We start from the raw sequence: 17,713 nt of genomic DNA, 5'->3' as shown, positions 1-17,713 counted from the left end.
CATTTTAGGTGGTGAAGACTGCTTGTTCCAGGGTGTTGTGGAAGTTATTTTCAACTGCTGGTGTAAGTTGAGGCACCGCCTTTTGAGGCAAGAAAATTGGGTTTGGCAGCGGTAAAATTTTTTGTTCATTTTCGTGCATTTCCCTTTTAAGTGGGCGTGGTCCTGGTCCTCTGATGCCATGACGCTCGTGACATCATGCGTAGGAATCTAATGCGTATGCGCAATTAGAGTTTCCTTTACTGTGCGCTCTTTGCACAACTGCGCATGTGCGGCTCCTTTCTCATGATGGCTGCCGCTCAGCACTTCCGTCTTCTTCTATTTCAACCATGCCTCTGCCTCGTGGTAAGTTTTGGCGCCGTTTTTTCCGATTTTGTTTTCTAGACACTGATTCTGTGTTTGTAAAGACTCATAGTATTGATTTTGTTTTTGTTCATAAGCAAGGCATTTTTGTATAGCAGTTTCTAGAGTTAGATGCTTATTTTGTGATAGTTCTTCCCTCAAATCTTTATCAGATAGTCCAGAAATTAATTGATTCATTATCACAGTGTCTCTGAAATCAGCATAATCACAGCCTTGTGGTATTAATTTTGAGATTTGTAATAAAATCAGTGATGGGCCCTCCGTTTCTCTGGCATTTATGACAATTGTTAAGTCTTTCCAGCATCTCACTAGAGTGACTCTTACAGTGTTCATTAAATGTTTTGAGAATCACTTCTATTTTGGTGCTGTCTTCACCTTCTAAGTAATTAAAGCAAATATAGATTTCTCTAGCTTCTTGCCCTCCTACAGAGAGTAGTAGTGCTAATTTTGTTGTGTTAGAGACTGTGCTTAATCCATTAGCTGCAATAAATATTTGGAATATCTGTTCAAATCTTTTCCAGTCATAACTTAAAGTACCGGTTGTTTCCAGCTGCCCTAGAGGTCCAATGAGTCCCATAGTTAGTCGTCGAGGATCCATTTGCTGCGAAGTCTTCCACAGTCGAATGTCCAGTCTTCTCCTTTTCTTCTCTTTTTGTCTAACCTAATCTAACTAGTTCTGTTAAAGCCACTCGTCTGGTACCATGTTTTGTTATCTGTGTGGTAGGTAACATGTGCTACTCAATCCTTGGTTAGTGATGAGGTATTCTGAATCCCGATGAAGAATATTCAAACTCTTCCAGTAGTAACAAAAGGTTTATTGAGTAACTACAACAATATTTACATGAGTTCATTACTTTAACTTTGATACTAGTGGTAAGGATAACAAGATCTAACTATGGTAACTATGCGTAACTCCACTGGCAATCTAAACTAGTCTGCTGTTGCTTTGATCACAGTGCACCCCAGAGAGAGAGAACCCCAATGTGGCTGCCTTTTATTCCCCTGTTGGTCCGGCCTTCTAGTGATCATGTGGTGCTACTGATTACACATTAACCCCTTGTGTACATGCACACATAGAGATCACTACACCAGCCAAAAACAAGATTGAAGTAAATGAATCTGATAGTAAATGATGCTCTTCATATGGCATAGAACAATTTAACAATTCTGGCCTCATTCCCAACTCATCACACAAGGTGCATTTACAATGCAATTGTGGAACAATTGGAGTCACACGTACAACATGCGTGGAAGATAAAATATCCAGCTTGTTTGTCCAAACGGGTATGAAAGTCCCCGAGTTAAGCTACTATCGGGATCAATATTGGACAGTACAAATGAACCCTGGCACAAAAGAAATGTGGCATGTCATGTGAGAGTACCTTTAAGACATGGATGTTTAAGCAATGTACCTTTAAGAATACAGTGATGTCAGAGAGTGGGTGGGGCTGAGCTCAGGTCAGCCATTTTGCAGTTTAGTTTTGCAGTTTGGAGGAAAAGACCTGAGTGTGTGTCTGTGTTTTGCAGTGAGCTGGATCTCTGCCATGAAAGACAATCTCTGGATCATTTGGGTGATTTAAACGTATAATAGTGAAGCCTTTAACCTGATGTGATTTTGTTTAAAGGTGTTAAGTCTCTTGGAAGTTTGAAGGAACATTTTAAGGAATTATTTACTGTTGCAATATTTTCTGAGTTATCTTTGAAGTAAGGGGTGTTAAGAGATCCAATGTCTATTTAAAATGTTAAGTTGAGTTCATGGAATAAACAGTGTTTTGTGATTAAAAACCCACGTGTCCATAATTGTAATCGCACACGGAGGGAAAAATCCGTGTGCTAGGAAATGCAACAAATCCATTAAAGGGAGAGGATGGTTGAACTCCATGATACATTTTGTGGTTCTGAAAAGGCCTCGCCCATAACAATTGGGGGCTTGAGGGGGATAAAAGTCTATCTATTGGATTTGCTTTTGTGAACTTAAAGACAGTGAAGGATTGTTGCTTTTCCGGTGTGGTATTTTAGTTGAAGTAGGGAGAGTGTTGTGAACAATGGCTCTTTCAGAGGCTCAAAAGTTTTTTGGGGTGGAGAATGTCACACGTAGTACTTTACGGACAGAAACGAAAAGCAGACTGTTAGATTTGGCAAGAACATTGCAGTTAACATTACCTGACAAAATGCGAAAAGATGAGGTAATTATGGCAGCGGTTAAGCATTTAAAGTTGCCTGAGATAGAGTTTGACTCATTGGAAATGGCAAAAATTCAGTTGCAAATTAAACAAATGGAACATGAGAAAGAATTAAAGTGGCTTGAATACGAGAGTGCGAGAGAGGAAAAAGAAAGAGAAAGAGAGAGAGAGGAAAAAGAAAGAGAAAGAGAGAGAGAGGAAAAAGAAAAGGAGAGTGAAGAAAGGAGAAAAGAAAGAATAGCCCTAGCAGAACAAAAAGAAAAAGAAAGGGAGATACAGATCAGGGAAAAAGATAAAAAGAGGGAGTTTGAACTTCAGAAAGTGGCCATGAAACATGACAATCAGTTAAAATTGGCAGACGTAAAGGGAAACGTACAGTTGGAGGATAGTGATGAGGATAGTGAGAAAGAGTGTCATAGTCGAAGGCTTGGTGGGAATCTATTTAAATATGTCCAAGCATTGCCAAGGTTTGACGAGAAGGAAGTGGAAGCCTTTTTCATTTCATTTTAGAAGATAGCTAAACAATTGAAATGGCCACAGGACATGTGGGTGTTACTGATTCAAACAAAGCTGGCAGGTAGAGCTAGTGAAGTGTTTGCATCACTACTGGAGGAGTATCTGGAACGTATGAGGAGGTGAAGAAATCCATCTTAAGTGTATATGAGCTAGTGCCTGAAGCTCACAGACAAAGGTTTAGAAATTTAAGGAAAGAGTTTGGTCAAACATACATGGAGTTTGAAAGGCTCAAACAGAGTAATTTTGATAGGTGGATAAGGGCTTTGAAAATAGACCAAACGTATGAACCTCTCAGAGAAATTATACTTTTGGGGGAGTTTAAAAATTCAATTCCTGATGTAGTGAGAATGCATGTGGAAGAACAGAGGGTTGAAATTGTGAGATTAGCAGCGGAAATGGCAGATGATTATGAATTAGTTCATATACCAAAGATTGGTTTCCGACATAAGTTTCAGCCGGTGAGGGATAGAAACTGGGGACAAGAGAACTACTCAAGTGGTAAAGGTAAAGGTGATCTGCTGGAAGACAATAAAGAGAGTGTACCTCAGATTAAAAAATAAATCCAGGAGGGTGGAAAAGTAATGAAAAGTTTCAAATGTTTTCACTGTAATAAACTAGGCCATGTAAAGTCACGGTGTTGGTGGTTGAAGAAAAGCACTGGGAAGGCTGATGTGGTAAAACAGGATAAGACAGTGGGGTTTGTTAGAGTGGTAAAGGAAAGCCCAAGGGAAGCGAAGGAGGTGCAAACGATTGTACAGCCTGTTCAAGAAGTAATTGTGAAGAAGGTGCCAGATGAAATGAAATGAAATGAAATGAAAATCGCTTATTGTCACAAGTAGGCTTCAATGAAGTTACTGTGAAAAGCCCCTAGTCACCACATTCCAGCGCCTGTTCGGGGAGGCTGTTACGGGAATTGAACCGTGCTGCTGGCCTGCCTTGGTCTGCATTCAAAGCCAGCGATTTAGCCCTGTGCTAAACAGCCCCTTTAAAGAATGTCTTTAAAGAATTTACTTGTCTGGGTAAAGTTTACTCATGTGTATCAGGAAGAGCGGGTAAAGAAGTCACAATTTTAAGAGATACAGGGGCTCGTCAATCTTTAATGGTAAGAGATGAGGAATTATGTAGTTTGGGAAGAATGTTGCCAGAAAAGGTGGTGATATGTGGAATTCAGGGTGAGATGAGTAGCGTTCCATTATATAAGGTAAGGTTGGGACGTCCAGTGAAGAGTGGTGAAGTGGTAGTAGGAGTAGTAGAGAAACTATCTTGTCCAGGAATACAGTTTATCTTGGGTAATAATATAGCTGGGTCGCAGGTGGGAGTGATGCCGACTGTGGTTGATAAGCCAGTGGACAATCAGACAACTGAAATGTTGAAGGACGGATATCCTGGGATTTTTCTGGATTGTGTAGTAACAAGGTGGCAAAGTCACAGGTTAAGACAAGAGGAGAAATCAAAGAGTGAAGATGAAGTTGAAGTGCAATTATCAGAAACGATTTTTGATCAGATGGTTGAAAAAGAATAAGAACAAGTGGAGGATGAGGCGGATATTTTTAGTTCAGGAAAATTGACAGAGTTACAACAGAAAGATGTAGAAATAAAACAGATATATCAGAAAGCATATACGGAAGAGGAATCTGAGAGTATACCAGAGTGTTATTACCGTAAAAGTGATGTCTTGATGAGAAAATGGAGACCTGTACATATGCAGGCGGATGAAAAGTGGGCAGAAGTTCATCAAGTAGAATTGCCGGTAGGGTATAGAAAGGAGGTGTTGCGAGTTGCACATGAGGTACCAATGGGAAGTCATTTGGGAATCAGGAAAACTCAAGCTAAAATCCAGAATTTTTTTTATTGGCCTGGACTACATAAAGATGTAGTTAAATTTTGTCAATCATGTCACACATGTCAAGTGATAGGGAAACCTCAAGCAGTGATAAAACCAGCGCCCTTAATACCCATTCCAGCATTTGAGGAGCCTTTTACAAGGGTCCTAATCGATTGTGTAGGACCGCTTACTAAAACAAAAAGTGGAAATCAATATCTTTTGACTGTAATGGATGTGTCTACTAGGTTTCCAGAGGCCATTCCAATACATAATATTACAGCTCAAAGGATTGTGGATGAGTTACTTAAATTCTTTACTGGATATGGACTACCCACAGAAATTCAATCGGATCAAGGAGCAAATTTTACTTCAAAGTTATTCAAAGAAGTTATGGATAGCTCAGGAATAAAACAATTTCAATCAACTGCGTACCATCCAGAATCGCAGGGAGAATTAGAAAGGTGGCATCAGACATTAAAGACAATGTTGAGGGCGTATTGTCAAGATTATCCAGAGGATTGGGATAAAGAAATCCCATTCGTATTGTTTGCAATTAGGAATGCACCTAATGAGTCGACCAAATTTAGTCCTTTTGAACTAATTTTTTGTCATGAGGTAAGAGGACCACTTAAATTGATTAAGGAAAAATTGGTGGGTGAGAAATCGGAAATTGCACTATTGGATTACGTGTCAAATTTTAGGGAATGGTTAAATAGAGCAGGTGAATTGGCTAGACAACATTTGAAAGTTGCACAAAATGTGATGAAACGGGTAGCAGACAAGAAATCCAAAGTTCGTAGTTTTGCCAGTGGGGATAAAGTTTTAGTGTTGTTACCAGTGGTAGGGGAGCCTTTAAAAACCAAGTTTTGTGGACCGTATCAGATTGAAAGGAAATTAAGTGAGGAGAATTATGTGGTAAAAACACCAGATAGAAGGAAGTCTCACCGAGTGTGTCATGTGAATATGCTTAACAGGTACTTTGAAAGGGAAGGAGAGAAAAAGGAGGTATTAATGATTCTAACTCAAAGTGATGAACCAAATCCAGATCACTGTGAATTTGACATACCTCAAATTAAATTGGAAAATGAGGATGTTCTTAAAAATTGGGATGAATTGTTAAGTTACCTTCCAGAGGAAAAACGAACTGACCTGAAAGCGTTATTGATATCACATGGGCAAGTTTGTAGAGATAAATTGGGAAGTACTAAAATGGCTATACATGATGTAGATGTGGGCAATGCTGTTCCAATCAAACAATATCCATATAGACTTAATCATTTAAAATTGGCACAGGTTAACAGAGAGATTGAGAGTGTGCTGAAGAATGGCATAATTGAAGTGGGTTGCAACCAATGGAGCTCACCCATAGTGATGGTACCTAAACCAGATGGTACCCAACAGTTGTGTGTGGACTATAGAAAGGTGAATATAGTTACAAGAATGGACTCTTATCCTGTCCAACCATTGAAGGATTGCATGGAGAACTTGGGACAATCTGCTTTTATTTCCAACTTCCAGACATGGAAAGAACATTTAAACCATCGTCTGGAGTTCTTCGATCGACTTCAGGTGGCAGGTTTAGTGATGAACCTAGCCGAAAGTGAATTTGGAGAAGCCCGAATCACTTTCCTTGAGGAGTTTCCGACATCCTCAAGAAGAAGGGAGGTAATGCGATCTCTTAACATGAATGAATTCGATCGAACAGCTGTGCAAAAGTTTTGTGGCGTGATTACTCCACTGATGGACTTGCTAAAGAAACCTAAAAAATGTCAATGGACAGCGGACTTTCAACAGGCATTTGACTGCCTGAAAGCTGTGATCACCAATGCTCCTGTATTGGAGAATTGCAAGGGGCTCTGTGGCCAGATTGAACTAAGTTATCTTATTCTGAAGAGAAATGCCGGGGAGTAGAGGAATGGATGGATCATGCAGAGACTTTGTTCAAAGAGACTGTCAATCGAGAAGGATTTCGTTGGAGGAAGAAGAACAAAGAAAAATGGACTATATTATTATACCTGTTTGCATGTGTTGTTTTTATTTAAAAAAACGAAAAGGTATATTTACTGTGTACATTTCTTAGTGGATGGTGCAAAAGTGAAAAATTAAACCATCTTGAAGTTGATGGTTTGGGTTTTTTTCTTGGGGGGAGGTGTCATGTGAGAGTACCTTTAAGACATGGATGTTTAAGCAATATACCTTTAAGAAAACAGTGATGTCAGAGAGTGGGTGGGGCTGAGCTCAGGTCAGCCATTTTGCAGTTTAGTTTTGCAGTTTGGAGGAAAAGAGCTGGGTGTGTGTCTGTGTTTTGCAGCGAGCTGGATCTCTGCCATGAAAGACTATCTCTGGATCATTTGGGTGATTTAAACGTATAATAGTGAAGCCTTTAATCTGATGTGATTTTGTTTAAAGGTGTTAAGTCTCTTGGAAGTTTGAAGGAACATTTTAAGGAATTATTTACTGTTGCAATATTTTCTGAGTTATCTTTGAAGTAAGGGGTGTTAAGAGATCCAATGTTTATTTAAGATGTTAAGTTGAGTTCATGGAATAAACAGTGTTTTGTGTTTAAAAACCCACGTGTCCATAATTGTAATCCCACACCTAGGGAAAAAGCCGTGTGCTCGGAAAAGCAACAAATCCATTAAAGGGAGAGGTTGGTTGAACTCCATGATACATTTTGGGGTTCTGAAAAGGCCTCACCCATAACAGGCATCTGACTGACACCTACTGAACTCAAGACGGTTTTGATACTAGATCTGAATTTATAATGGGCACAGATTAGGGATTCAACCCGGGTTCAAAGGTGGTTTCTTAAAGTCGATTTCTGCGGGATAATCAGCTGGTGAGTCAGTTTCAGCGGGAGCAGTGCGGAAGTGGTTGCTGGGAGGTAAGTCTGTCCTTTAAAAGCACTTGTCTTTGCAGGGGCAGGCCAGTCGATTTCGGCGGGAGAATCAGCTGGTGAGTCAGTTTCAGCGGGAGCAGTGCGGAAGTGGTTGCTGGGAGGTAAGTCTGTCCTTTAAAAGCACTTGTCTTTGCAGGGGCAGGCCAGTCGATTTCGGCGGGAGAATCAGCTGGTGAGTCAGTTTCAGCGGGAGCAGTGCGGAAGTGGTTGCTGGGAGGTAAGTCTGTCCTTTAAAAGCACTTGTCTTTGCAGGGGCAGGCCAGTCGATTTCGGCGGGAGAGTCAGCTGGTGAGTCAGTTTCAGCGGGAGCAGTGCAGAAGTGGTTGCTGGGAGGTAAGTCTGTCCTTTAAAAGCACTTGTCTTTGCAGGGGCAGGCCAGTCGATTTCGGCGGGAGAATCAGCTGGTGAGTCAGTTTCAGCGGGAGCAGTGCGGAAGTGGTTGCTGGGAGGTAAGTCTGTCCTTTAAAAGCACTTGTCTTTGCAGGGGCAGGCCAGTCGATTTTGGCGGGAGTGGAGCTGGCTGGTTAGTCAATTTCAGCAGGAGCTGAGAAATTTTTTTTTTTTTTTTAATTAGTGTTTTAGGCGGGAACAGGAAGTCGACCCGCGGACGTCTGGGAAGACCTTCACCAATAAATTCTGGTGGAGAGGAAACCCGAGACACTACACGTGTAGTGTCTCCCACCCGCCCTCCTCCTCTAACCTAATAATAAAACCCATTGGTCTGAGGTAAGTACCATATTTTATTAAATTATTATTATTTTTTATAAAAAATTTAATTTAGTTGTTAGCCAGATCTTGGTAGAAAGTTAGAGGAATGGCAGGGAAGGGAGTGCAATGTTCCTCCTGCAGGATGTTTGAGGTGAGGGATGCAGTTAGTGTCCCTGCTGATTTTACCTGCAGGAAGTGCTGCCATCTCCACCTCCTCCAAGACCGAGTAAGGGAACTGGAGCTGGAGTTGGAAGAACTTCGGATCATTCGGGAGGCAGAAGGGGTCATAGATAGCAGCTTCAGGGAATTAGTTACACCAAAGATTGGAGATAGGTGGGTAACTGTAAGAGGGACTGGGAAAAAGCAGTCAGTGCAGGGATCCCCTGCGGTCGTTCCCCTGAGAAACAAGTATACCGCTTTGGATACTTGTGGGGGGGATGGGGTACGGGCCTCTGGCACGGAGTCTGTCCCTGTTGCTCAGAAGGGAAGGGGGGAGAGGAGCAGAGCATTAGTAATTGGGGACTCTATAGTCAGGGGCACAGATAGGAGATTTTGTGGGAGCGTGAGAAACTCACGTTTGGTATGTTGCCTCCCAGGTGCAAGGGTACATGATGTCTCGGATCGTGTTTTCCGGGTCCTTTGGGGGGAGGGGGAGCAGCCCCAAGTCGTGGTCCACATTGGCACTAACGACATAGGTAGGAAAGGGGACAAGGATGTCAGGCAGGCTTTCAGGGAGCTAGGATGGAAGCTCAGAACTAGAACAAACAGAGTTGTTATCTCTGGGTTGTTGCCCGTGCCACGTGATAGTGAGATGAGGAATAGGGAGAGAGAGCATTTAAACACGTGGCTACAGGGATGGTGCAGGCGGGAGGGATTCGGATTTCTGGATAACTGGGGCTCTTTCTGGGGAAGATGGGACCTCTACAGACAGGATGGTCTACATCTGAACCTGAGGGGCACAAATATCCTGGGGGGGAGATTTGTTAGTGCTCTTTGGGGGGGTTTAAACTAATGCAGCAGGGGCATGGGAACCTGGATTGTAGTTTTAGGGTAAGGGAGAATGAGAGTATAGAGGTCAGGAGCACAGATTTGACGTCGCAGGAGGGGGCCAGTGTTCAGGTAGGTGGTTTGAAGTGTGTCTACTTCAATGCCAGGAGTATACGAAACAAGGTAGGGGAACTGGCAGCATGGGTTGGTACCTGGGACTTCGATGTTGTGGCCATTTCGGAGACATGGATAGAGCAGGGACAGGAATGGATGTTGCAGGTTCCGGGGTTTAGGTGTTTTAGTAAGCTCAGAGAAGGAGGCAAAAGAGGGGGAGGTGTGGCGCTGCTAGTTAAGAGCAGTATTACGGTGGCGGAGAGGATGCTAGATGGGGACTCTTCTTCCGAGGTAGTATGGGCTGAAGTTAGAAACAGGAAAGGAGAGGTCACCCTGTTGGGAGTTTTTTATAGGCCTCCTAATAGTTCTAGGGATGTAGAGGAAAGGATGGCGAAGATGATTCTGGATAAGAGCGAAAGTAACAGGGTAGTTATTATGGGAGACTTTAACTTTCCAAATATTGACTGGAAAAGATATAGTTCGAGTACAATAGATGGGTCGTTTTTTGTACAGTGTGTGCAGGAGGGTTTCCTGAAACAATATGTTGACAGGCCAACAAGAGGCGAGGCCACGTTGGATTTGGTTTTGGGTAATGAACCAGGCCAGGTGTTGGATTTGGAGGTAGGAGAGCACTTTGGGGACAGTGACCACAATTCGGTGACGTTTACGTTAATGATGGAAAGGGATAAGTATACACCGCAGGGCAAGAGTTATAGCTGGGGGAAGGGCAATTATGATGCCATTAGACGTGACTTGGGGGGGATAAGGTGGAGAAGTAGGCTGCAAGTGTTGGGCACACTGGATAAGTGGGGCTTGTTCAAGGATCAGCTACTGCGTGTTCTTGATAAGTATGTACTGGTCAGACAGGGAGGAAGGCGTCGAGCGAGGGAACCGTGGTTTACCAAGGAAGTGGAATCTCTTGTTAAGAGGAAGAGGGAGGCCTATGTGAAGATGAGGTGTGAAGTTTCGGTTGGGGCGATGGATAGTTACAAGGTAGCGAGGAAGGATCTAAAGAGAGAGCTAAGACGAGCAAGGAGGGGACATGAGAAGTATTTGGCAGGAAGGATCAAGGAAAACCCAAAAGCTTTCTATAGGTATGTCAGGAATAAGCGAATGACTAGGGAAAGAGTAGGACCAGTCAAGGACAGGGATGGGAAATTGTGCGTGGAGTCTGAAGAGATAGGCGAGATACTAAAGGAATATTTTTCGTCAGTATTCACTCAGGAAAAAGATAATGTTGTGGAGGAGAATGCTGAGCCCCAGGCTAATAGAATAGATGGCATTGAGGGACGTAGGGAAGAGGTGTTGGCAATTCTGGACAGGCTGAAAATAGATAAGTCCCCGGGACCTGATGGGATTTATCCTAGGATTCTCTGGGAGGCCAGGGAAGAGCTTGCTGGACCTTTGGCTTTGATTTTTATGTCATCATTGGCTACAGGAATAGTGCCAGAGGACTGGAGGACAGCAAATGTGATCCCTTTGTTCAAAAAGGGGAGCAGAGACAACCCCGGCAACTATAGACCGGTGAGCCTCACGTCTGTAGTGGGTAAAGTCTTGGAGGGGATTATAAGAGACAAGATTTATAATCATCTAGATAGGAATAATATGATCAGGGATAGTCAGCATGGCTTTGTGAAGGGTAGGTCATGCCTCACAAACCTTATTGAGTTCTTTGAGAAGGTGACTGAACAGGTAGACGAGGGTAGAGCAGTTGATGTGGTGTATATGGATTTCAGCAAAGCGTTTGATAAGGTTCCCCACGGTAGGCTATTGCAAAAAATAAGGAGGCTGGGGATTGAGGGTGATTTAGAGATGTGGATCAGAAATTGGCTAGCTGAAAGAAGACAGAGGGTGGTGGTTGATGGGAAATGTTCAGAATGGAGTACAGTCACAAGTGGAGTACCACAAGGATCTGTTCTAGGGCCGTTGCTGTTTGTCATTTTTATCAATGACCTAGAGGAAGGCGCAGAAGGGTGGGTGAGTAAATTTGCAGACGATACTAAAGTCGGTGGTGTTGTCGATAGTGTGGAAGGATGTAGCAGGTTACAGAGGGATATAGATAAGCTGCAGAGCTGGGCTGAGAGGTGGCAAATGGAGTTTAATGTAGAGAAGTGTGAGGTGATTCACTTTGGAAGGAATAACAGGAATGTGGAATATTTGGCTAATGGTAAAGTTCTTGAAAGTGTGGATGAGCAGAGGGATCTAGGTGTCCATGTACATAGATCCCTGAAAGTTGCCACCCAGGTTGATAGGGTTGTGAAGAAGGCCTATGGAGTGTTGGCCTTTATTGGTAGAGGGATTGAGTTCCGGAGTCGGGAGGTCATGTTGTAGCTGTACAGAACTCTGGTACGGCCGCATTTGGAGTATTGCGTACAGTTCTGGTCACCGCATTATAGGAAGGACGTGGAGGCTTTGGAGCGGGTGCAGAGGAGATTCACCAGGATGTTGCCTGGTATGGAGGGAAAATCTTATGAGGAAAGGCTGATGGACTTGAGGTTGTTTTCGTTGGAGAGAAGAAGGTTAAGAGGAGACTTAATAGAGGCATACAAAATGATCAGGGGGTTGGATAGGGTGGACAGTGAGAGCCTTCTCCCGCGGATGGATATGGCTGGCACGAGGGGACATAACTTTAAACTGAGGGGTAATAGATATAGGACAGAGGTCAGAGGTAGGTTCTTTACACAAAGAGTAGTGAGGCCATGGAATGCCCTACCTGCTACAGTAGTGAACTCGCCAACATTGAGGGCATTTAAAAGTTTATTGGATAAACATATGGATGATAATGGCATAGTGTAGGTTAGATGGCTTTTGTTTCGGTGCAACATCGTGGGCCGAAGGGCCTGTACTGCGCTGTATCGTTCTATGTTCTATGTTCTATGTTCTTCCTTCTTGGGGGTGGCTTCATTCGACACCAGAAATTGCACTCACCCCAATGAGTAATACGCAAAGCTTTTATAATTATATTTGATTGCAACTGAAAATCCATCATTATAGCAATTAATTGAGCTATATAACTAGATGGCCAAGCATCATTACATTTACAGGACATCTCCTTTTTATGTGAGTATTAATTATCTTTATTTTGCAGGAAGTTGGTCTTTTGCTGAATCCAAAAGACATTCATTTCATTGATAAATGATCAAAGTTTCAAGCCGCAGAGTAATAGCCCCCCACCCCCACACACACAACTAAATATCTGGGCACAAGGAAGCCAATTAAAAAACTGACAAGAACTTTTTAGAGAGTCAGTTATTTTCATTTAATGTGCTCTCCGTACAGTTTTGAGTTACAGTATTCACTGCCTTCATCACTAACATTTTAAGTCAATCCCCTTTGTGCAGACAGGTTCAATTCTCAGCAGTGGAACTAATGTGTGGTAAATGGACACTTTCTTACAAAGGACAGGTAATCTATCCATGTTCAGCCATTAGCTTTGAAATTCTGCTCTGCGAGCCGGTTATGTGAGATGATTTGGCGGTAGTCTTAACGAATCCCAACAGGGCACCAATATGCGATGAAAAATTCCCAAATTTGGCACCAATAATAATTATAATAATCTTTATTGTTGTCACAATTAGGCTTTCATTAATACTGCAATGAAGTTACTGTGAAAGTCCCCGAGTCGCCACACTCCGGCACCAGTTCGGCTACACTGAGGGAGAATTCAGAATGTCCAATTCACCTAACAAGCATGTCTTTCGGGACTTGTGGGAGGAAACCAGAGCACCCGGAGGAAACGCACGCAGACACGGGGAGAACGTGCAGACACCCCACAGCCAAGAATCGAACCTGGGACTCTGGCGCTGTGAAGCAACAGTGCTAACCACAATTGAATGAAAGAAGGGAAGGACTTGCATGTTACAACCCTACCCCCGAGACAGCAAAGCACAAAGTGAACCAGAGCCATAATGAAGCCCAGGCCTTGAATAGCCTGGGCCTGATGAGGAACTTCAGTTACGTAGATAGATTGGAGAAGTTGCGACAGTTCTCCTCGGGATAGCGATAAACTGATCCCATTGGTAGTTTGATTAAGAACCCGAGGGCACCATTTTAGCGTGAATGACAAAAGAAGAAAAGGTGCGTGAGGAAAACATTTTTACGCAGTGAGTGATTTGGATCTGGAATGCACTGCCTGCATATGAAGTGGAGGCAGAGGAGTAGCACTCAGTGAATTGCTTTTTTAAACTAATTTACGGGATGCTGGTGTCACTGGCTCGGCCAGCATTTATTGCCCACACATAATTGCAATTGTGAAGGTGGTGAATCGCTGCTGTCCCGGAGGCGTAGGTACACCCACAGTGCTGTAAGGGAGGGAGTTCCAGGGTATTGCCTCAGCAACAGTGAAGGAATGGCAATATATTTCCAAGTCAGGATGGTGAGTGACTTGGAATGGTACCCTCAGATGGTCCTGTTCCTGGGTATCTGCTGCCCTTGTCCTTCTCAATGGTAACAGTCATAGGTTTAGAAGCTGCTGCCTAAGGAGACTTGGTAATTTCTGTCCTGTCAACATTCTATGATTTTCAGCATTTCAGGTGCAATGACACAGGTGTTGAGGCTTTTCAATCTTCCAGTGCAAGGCTCTCAGAAGTTAAACAAGGTTCTAGGATTCTGCCTGTCATGAGCTAGGTAGTCAGCGTGACCCATTAACAATTTAAACGTTTTTTGTTGTTGTTGAAGTATTGGTTTGTTATTATTGCTGTTGTAATTTTTAAAACAATGCATTTTCTACCATGACAGTAATATTTTCTTTTGACAGTTGCTGTTCCAAAGTTAGGACAATACATCCCTGGAGCTGGGGAGTGATGCTAAATATCCGTAGTATCATGAGGAGTGTTGTCAATATTTACAGAGTTGTTAGAATTATTTGCAAGGACTGTCAGGAATGGATCGTTATTTGCAGGGAGTCCCGATAATTTTATTAAATGCAGGAGTTCCAGAGGTGTGTCTTTGTTTGCAGGGAGTCCCCATGATTGTATCGTTATTTGTAGGAATTTGTCAATTTGTCAATGTCCCCTGGAATTTGTCAATATTTTGAGGGCAAGTGGGTACATCTCTGAGAATGGGGATTCTTTCAGCCAAGTGGCTAGCTAGGCAAGTTCAGGAAGCAATTAATGGCCAACCACGTCTAAAGCTCTATGATCTCCTGTAGGAAGGAGATGTACGGATATTTTCTGACACATTCTTTGCATGCAGACAAAGGAAAATGTTGCAGTATGTCACAGGATGACAAAACACTTTACCATTAGTATCTTGAGCCAATCATTAATTGAAGCTCTGTCCAGTTCCAGTCCATCAGCATCATTATCGGGAGAATGGCCTTGTCTGATTGCAACGCTTTGGAAACGTCACACCAAATAAGTTGTCTTAAAAGCAAAACAATTCACTTCCTTTAACAACTAAAGCTAAGATTTGTGAGAGGATTTTCTGGCTGTGCACACGAGACTGGCAATGTTGCCCAATGCCGGCACACAGCAGGCATTCGGGCAGGGGTTGACATGATTTCCTTACCTGCTCAAATGAATGATGGGAAAATGGATCATTAAGGACGAAGCTCCCTTTAACAGATTTTTCAACTTATATTAGAGTTAGAATGAGTTGTTGTCACAGTGTTAGTGCTCACACCTCTGGGCTGGAAGATGCAGGTTTCAAATCCTGACCCAGGAACTGAAGGCCAGAGGATCCAGCGGGATACTTGCAATCAATTTGTCAAGGTGCCAGCCCTCACTGTCTGTTGTTGTTTTTTTTACTTCAATCATGGGATGTGTGAGCCAGCATTTATTGCCCATCCCTTTAAATGCCCTTGATCGGCCATTTCAGAACGCATTTTAAGAGTCAACCACTTTGCTGTGGATCTGGGGTCACATAAAGGCAGGAATAAGTCAGCAGATTTCCTTCCCTATGATAATCGGCAATGGTTTCATGGTCACCATTAGACTTTTAATTAAATTCAGGTTTCATCATCTGCCATGGTGGGATTTGAACCCGGGTCCCCAGAACATTTCCCTGGGTCTCTGGATTACCAATCCAGTGATAATACCACTACACCGCCTCCATCTTCTATCACCCTATCTGCTGTTATAAAGATGGACAATGCAATAGAAGCCAGACTGTAAATAAGCTTCCCAATCCTTCCAGTATTTCATACTCACAAGGGAGGAGTGGAAAAATATAAAGCAACAAAAATAGCAGCGTTGTTAAAAGTAAAAGTGCCTTACCAAAGCATCAAAGACAAGGATGTCGTACTTCTCCGTTTTGGAATGCTCCATCATGATGTTGAAGAGTGCATCTAGGGTGTCTTGGAGGAACTGTAATTGTGTAACAGGATAGATGAGACATTAATTTATTTTGACATTGAAGGCTCTTTATCCCTAGCGACATCTAAGAAATGAATCATCACATTTCCAAAATTTTCCAAAGCTAGGAACCATGTCACCTGGAAATAATAAACTAGGCTTGCAAGCACTTCCCAATAATAGCATGTAGGTAATGTCCATCTCCCAAAATAATGAACCAAATTAATTGTATGGTGGAATTTTCTGGCCTTCTCCACTGGTGAAATAGGGACCCCCCCCCGCCGTGTCAGGTTTCTCAGTGGCAGAGCAGACGAACCATACAAACAAACGTCACAGATCTCAGGGGGACCAAACAATGCTGTCGGTGGTGAATGATGAACTGCCTCCACCACCAGAAAACACGCCACGCAGGGCGGAGGAGGGGTGGGGCAGAAAATTTCACCCAGAGATTTCCATAAGACTTTTCTACTTGACTAAGTAAATGGCATCGAAATCTTACACATAGGAATATGCCATTCAGTCCCTCAAGCTTTGTTCGCTATTCAATCAGATCATGACTGAACTGTACTCAACTCTATTCCTTTTTACCGAACAAAAATCAACTGATCTAGGTTTTGAAAGCTCCAATTGCATCAGTATTCACAACCTCTTGAGAGAATTGCACATTTCCACGAGTGTATGCAAAACGAAAATGCTTCCTGATTATACTCCCTTTGGTCTCAATTCCCCCACTTGCTTCCAGCTTGGAAAAATCATTGAGTTAACTCATTATGGGCTAGCAAGCATTATCTGCATTATCAAACTGATCTCATCCTGTGCTTAATTTGTAGATTTAGTATTTCAGGCACAGGAGTTTCTGCCCAAGGAACGCAGGCTGGGAATTTGTGAGTAAAAGATACTTTAATTAGAGAGTGAAGTATGTGGGATGTGTACCATCAAATTTACCAAAGGAACTCTATCAGATGCTGCCACCAATGTGTGGTCATAGAATCAAAAAGCTCCGCAGGAGGCTATTTCCCCCAATCTTGTCATTGCTGGGTCTTTGAAAGTTCTCTCCAATTATTTCCACTTCTCGTAGCTTTCCCCATAGCCCTCTTGAGGTATATATCTTATTCCATTTTGAAGGTTGCTACTGAATATGTTTCCACCTCACTTTCAGGCAGTGGGTAATAACTTGATGCACTGAAAATCAATTTTACTCCAGGGCTCGATGGCCATGGAAGGTGCATTCGTAACATGGCTGAAAAGGTTGATTGGCAGCCTGAGAGTCCATCCAATATGCCTGATGGCAGGCGGGAGGAGTGGAAGAGTTTCCTGGTAAGCCAGACTACAGAAGGCAATGGCAGACCACTGCAATGCTTTGCCAAGCATAATCATGGACCAATTGAATGGGCACAGTATCTACAGGAGGAATGGGCCGTTACTCTGGTGCAGCTCTCAATATTTTCACTGTTGCAGCAGTAGTGCCTACCCAGGTGAGAACAATGGGTCCTACTTCAGAATGACACAAGAATGGGAGTGTGAGACAAAGATTAATTAGATACAAAACTTGGGATTTGAAAAGCCAACAGCTTTGATGAAAAATGAAGCAGTTGAACAGTGTGAAGAGAAATTCAGAAAAAATATCAAGTCGGTCCCTTTCTGAAAAGGGATCAATCAAAGTAATGTGACATTATCCAACAGACTTGAGGTTGCAGGTCTGCAGCAAAAAACAATGTTTTTACTAATTAGTGTCTGAGGAGACGAGCAGCAAATGACGTTGAGCGTGATGTGTTTATTGCTGCAAACATTTAAAATAGTGGAATTTTTCAGCCTCGCATATTTTTTT

General features: G+C 42.8%; 1 protein-coding gene across 1 annotated transcript in view; it reads right to left on the bottom strand.

Moving 5' to 3' along the window:
- LOC140426764 (dedicator of cytokinesis protein 2-like) overlaps positions 1 to 17,713 on the bottom strand; it is a 1,003,703-nt gene that overhangs the window by 712,347 nt on the left and 273,643 nt on the right. Inside the window, exon 20 of the mRNA XM_072511919.1 lies at positions 15,808 to 15,897. Coding sequence (XP_072368020.1) covers positions 15,808 to 15,897 — 90 coding nt within the window. The remainder of the gene's footprint in view (positions 1 to 15,807; positions 15,898 to 17,713) is intronic.

This window comes from Scyliorhinus torazame, chromosome 7, assembly GCF_047496885.1.
Source record: "Scyliorhinus torazame isolate Kashiwa2021f chromosome 7, sScyTor2.1, whole genome shotgun sequence".
Taxonomy (NCBI): domain Eukaryota; kingdom Metazoa; phylum Chordata; class Chondrichthyes; order Carcharhiniformes; family Scyliorhinidae; genus Scyliorhinus; species Scyliorhinus torazame.
Note: the sequence above shows the minus strand (reverse complement) of the source record. Positions and strands in the feature narration are given on the sequence as shown.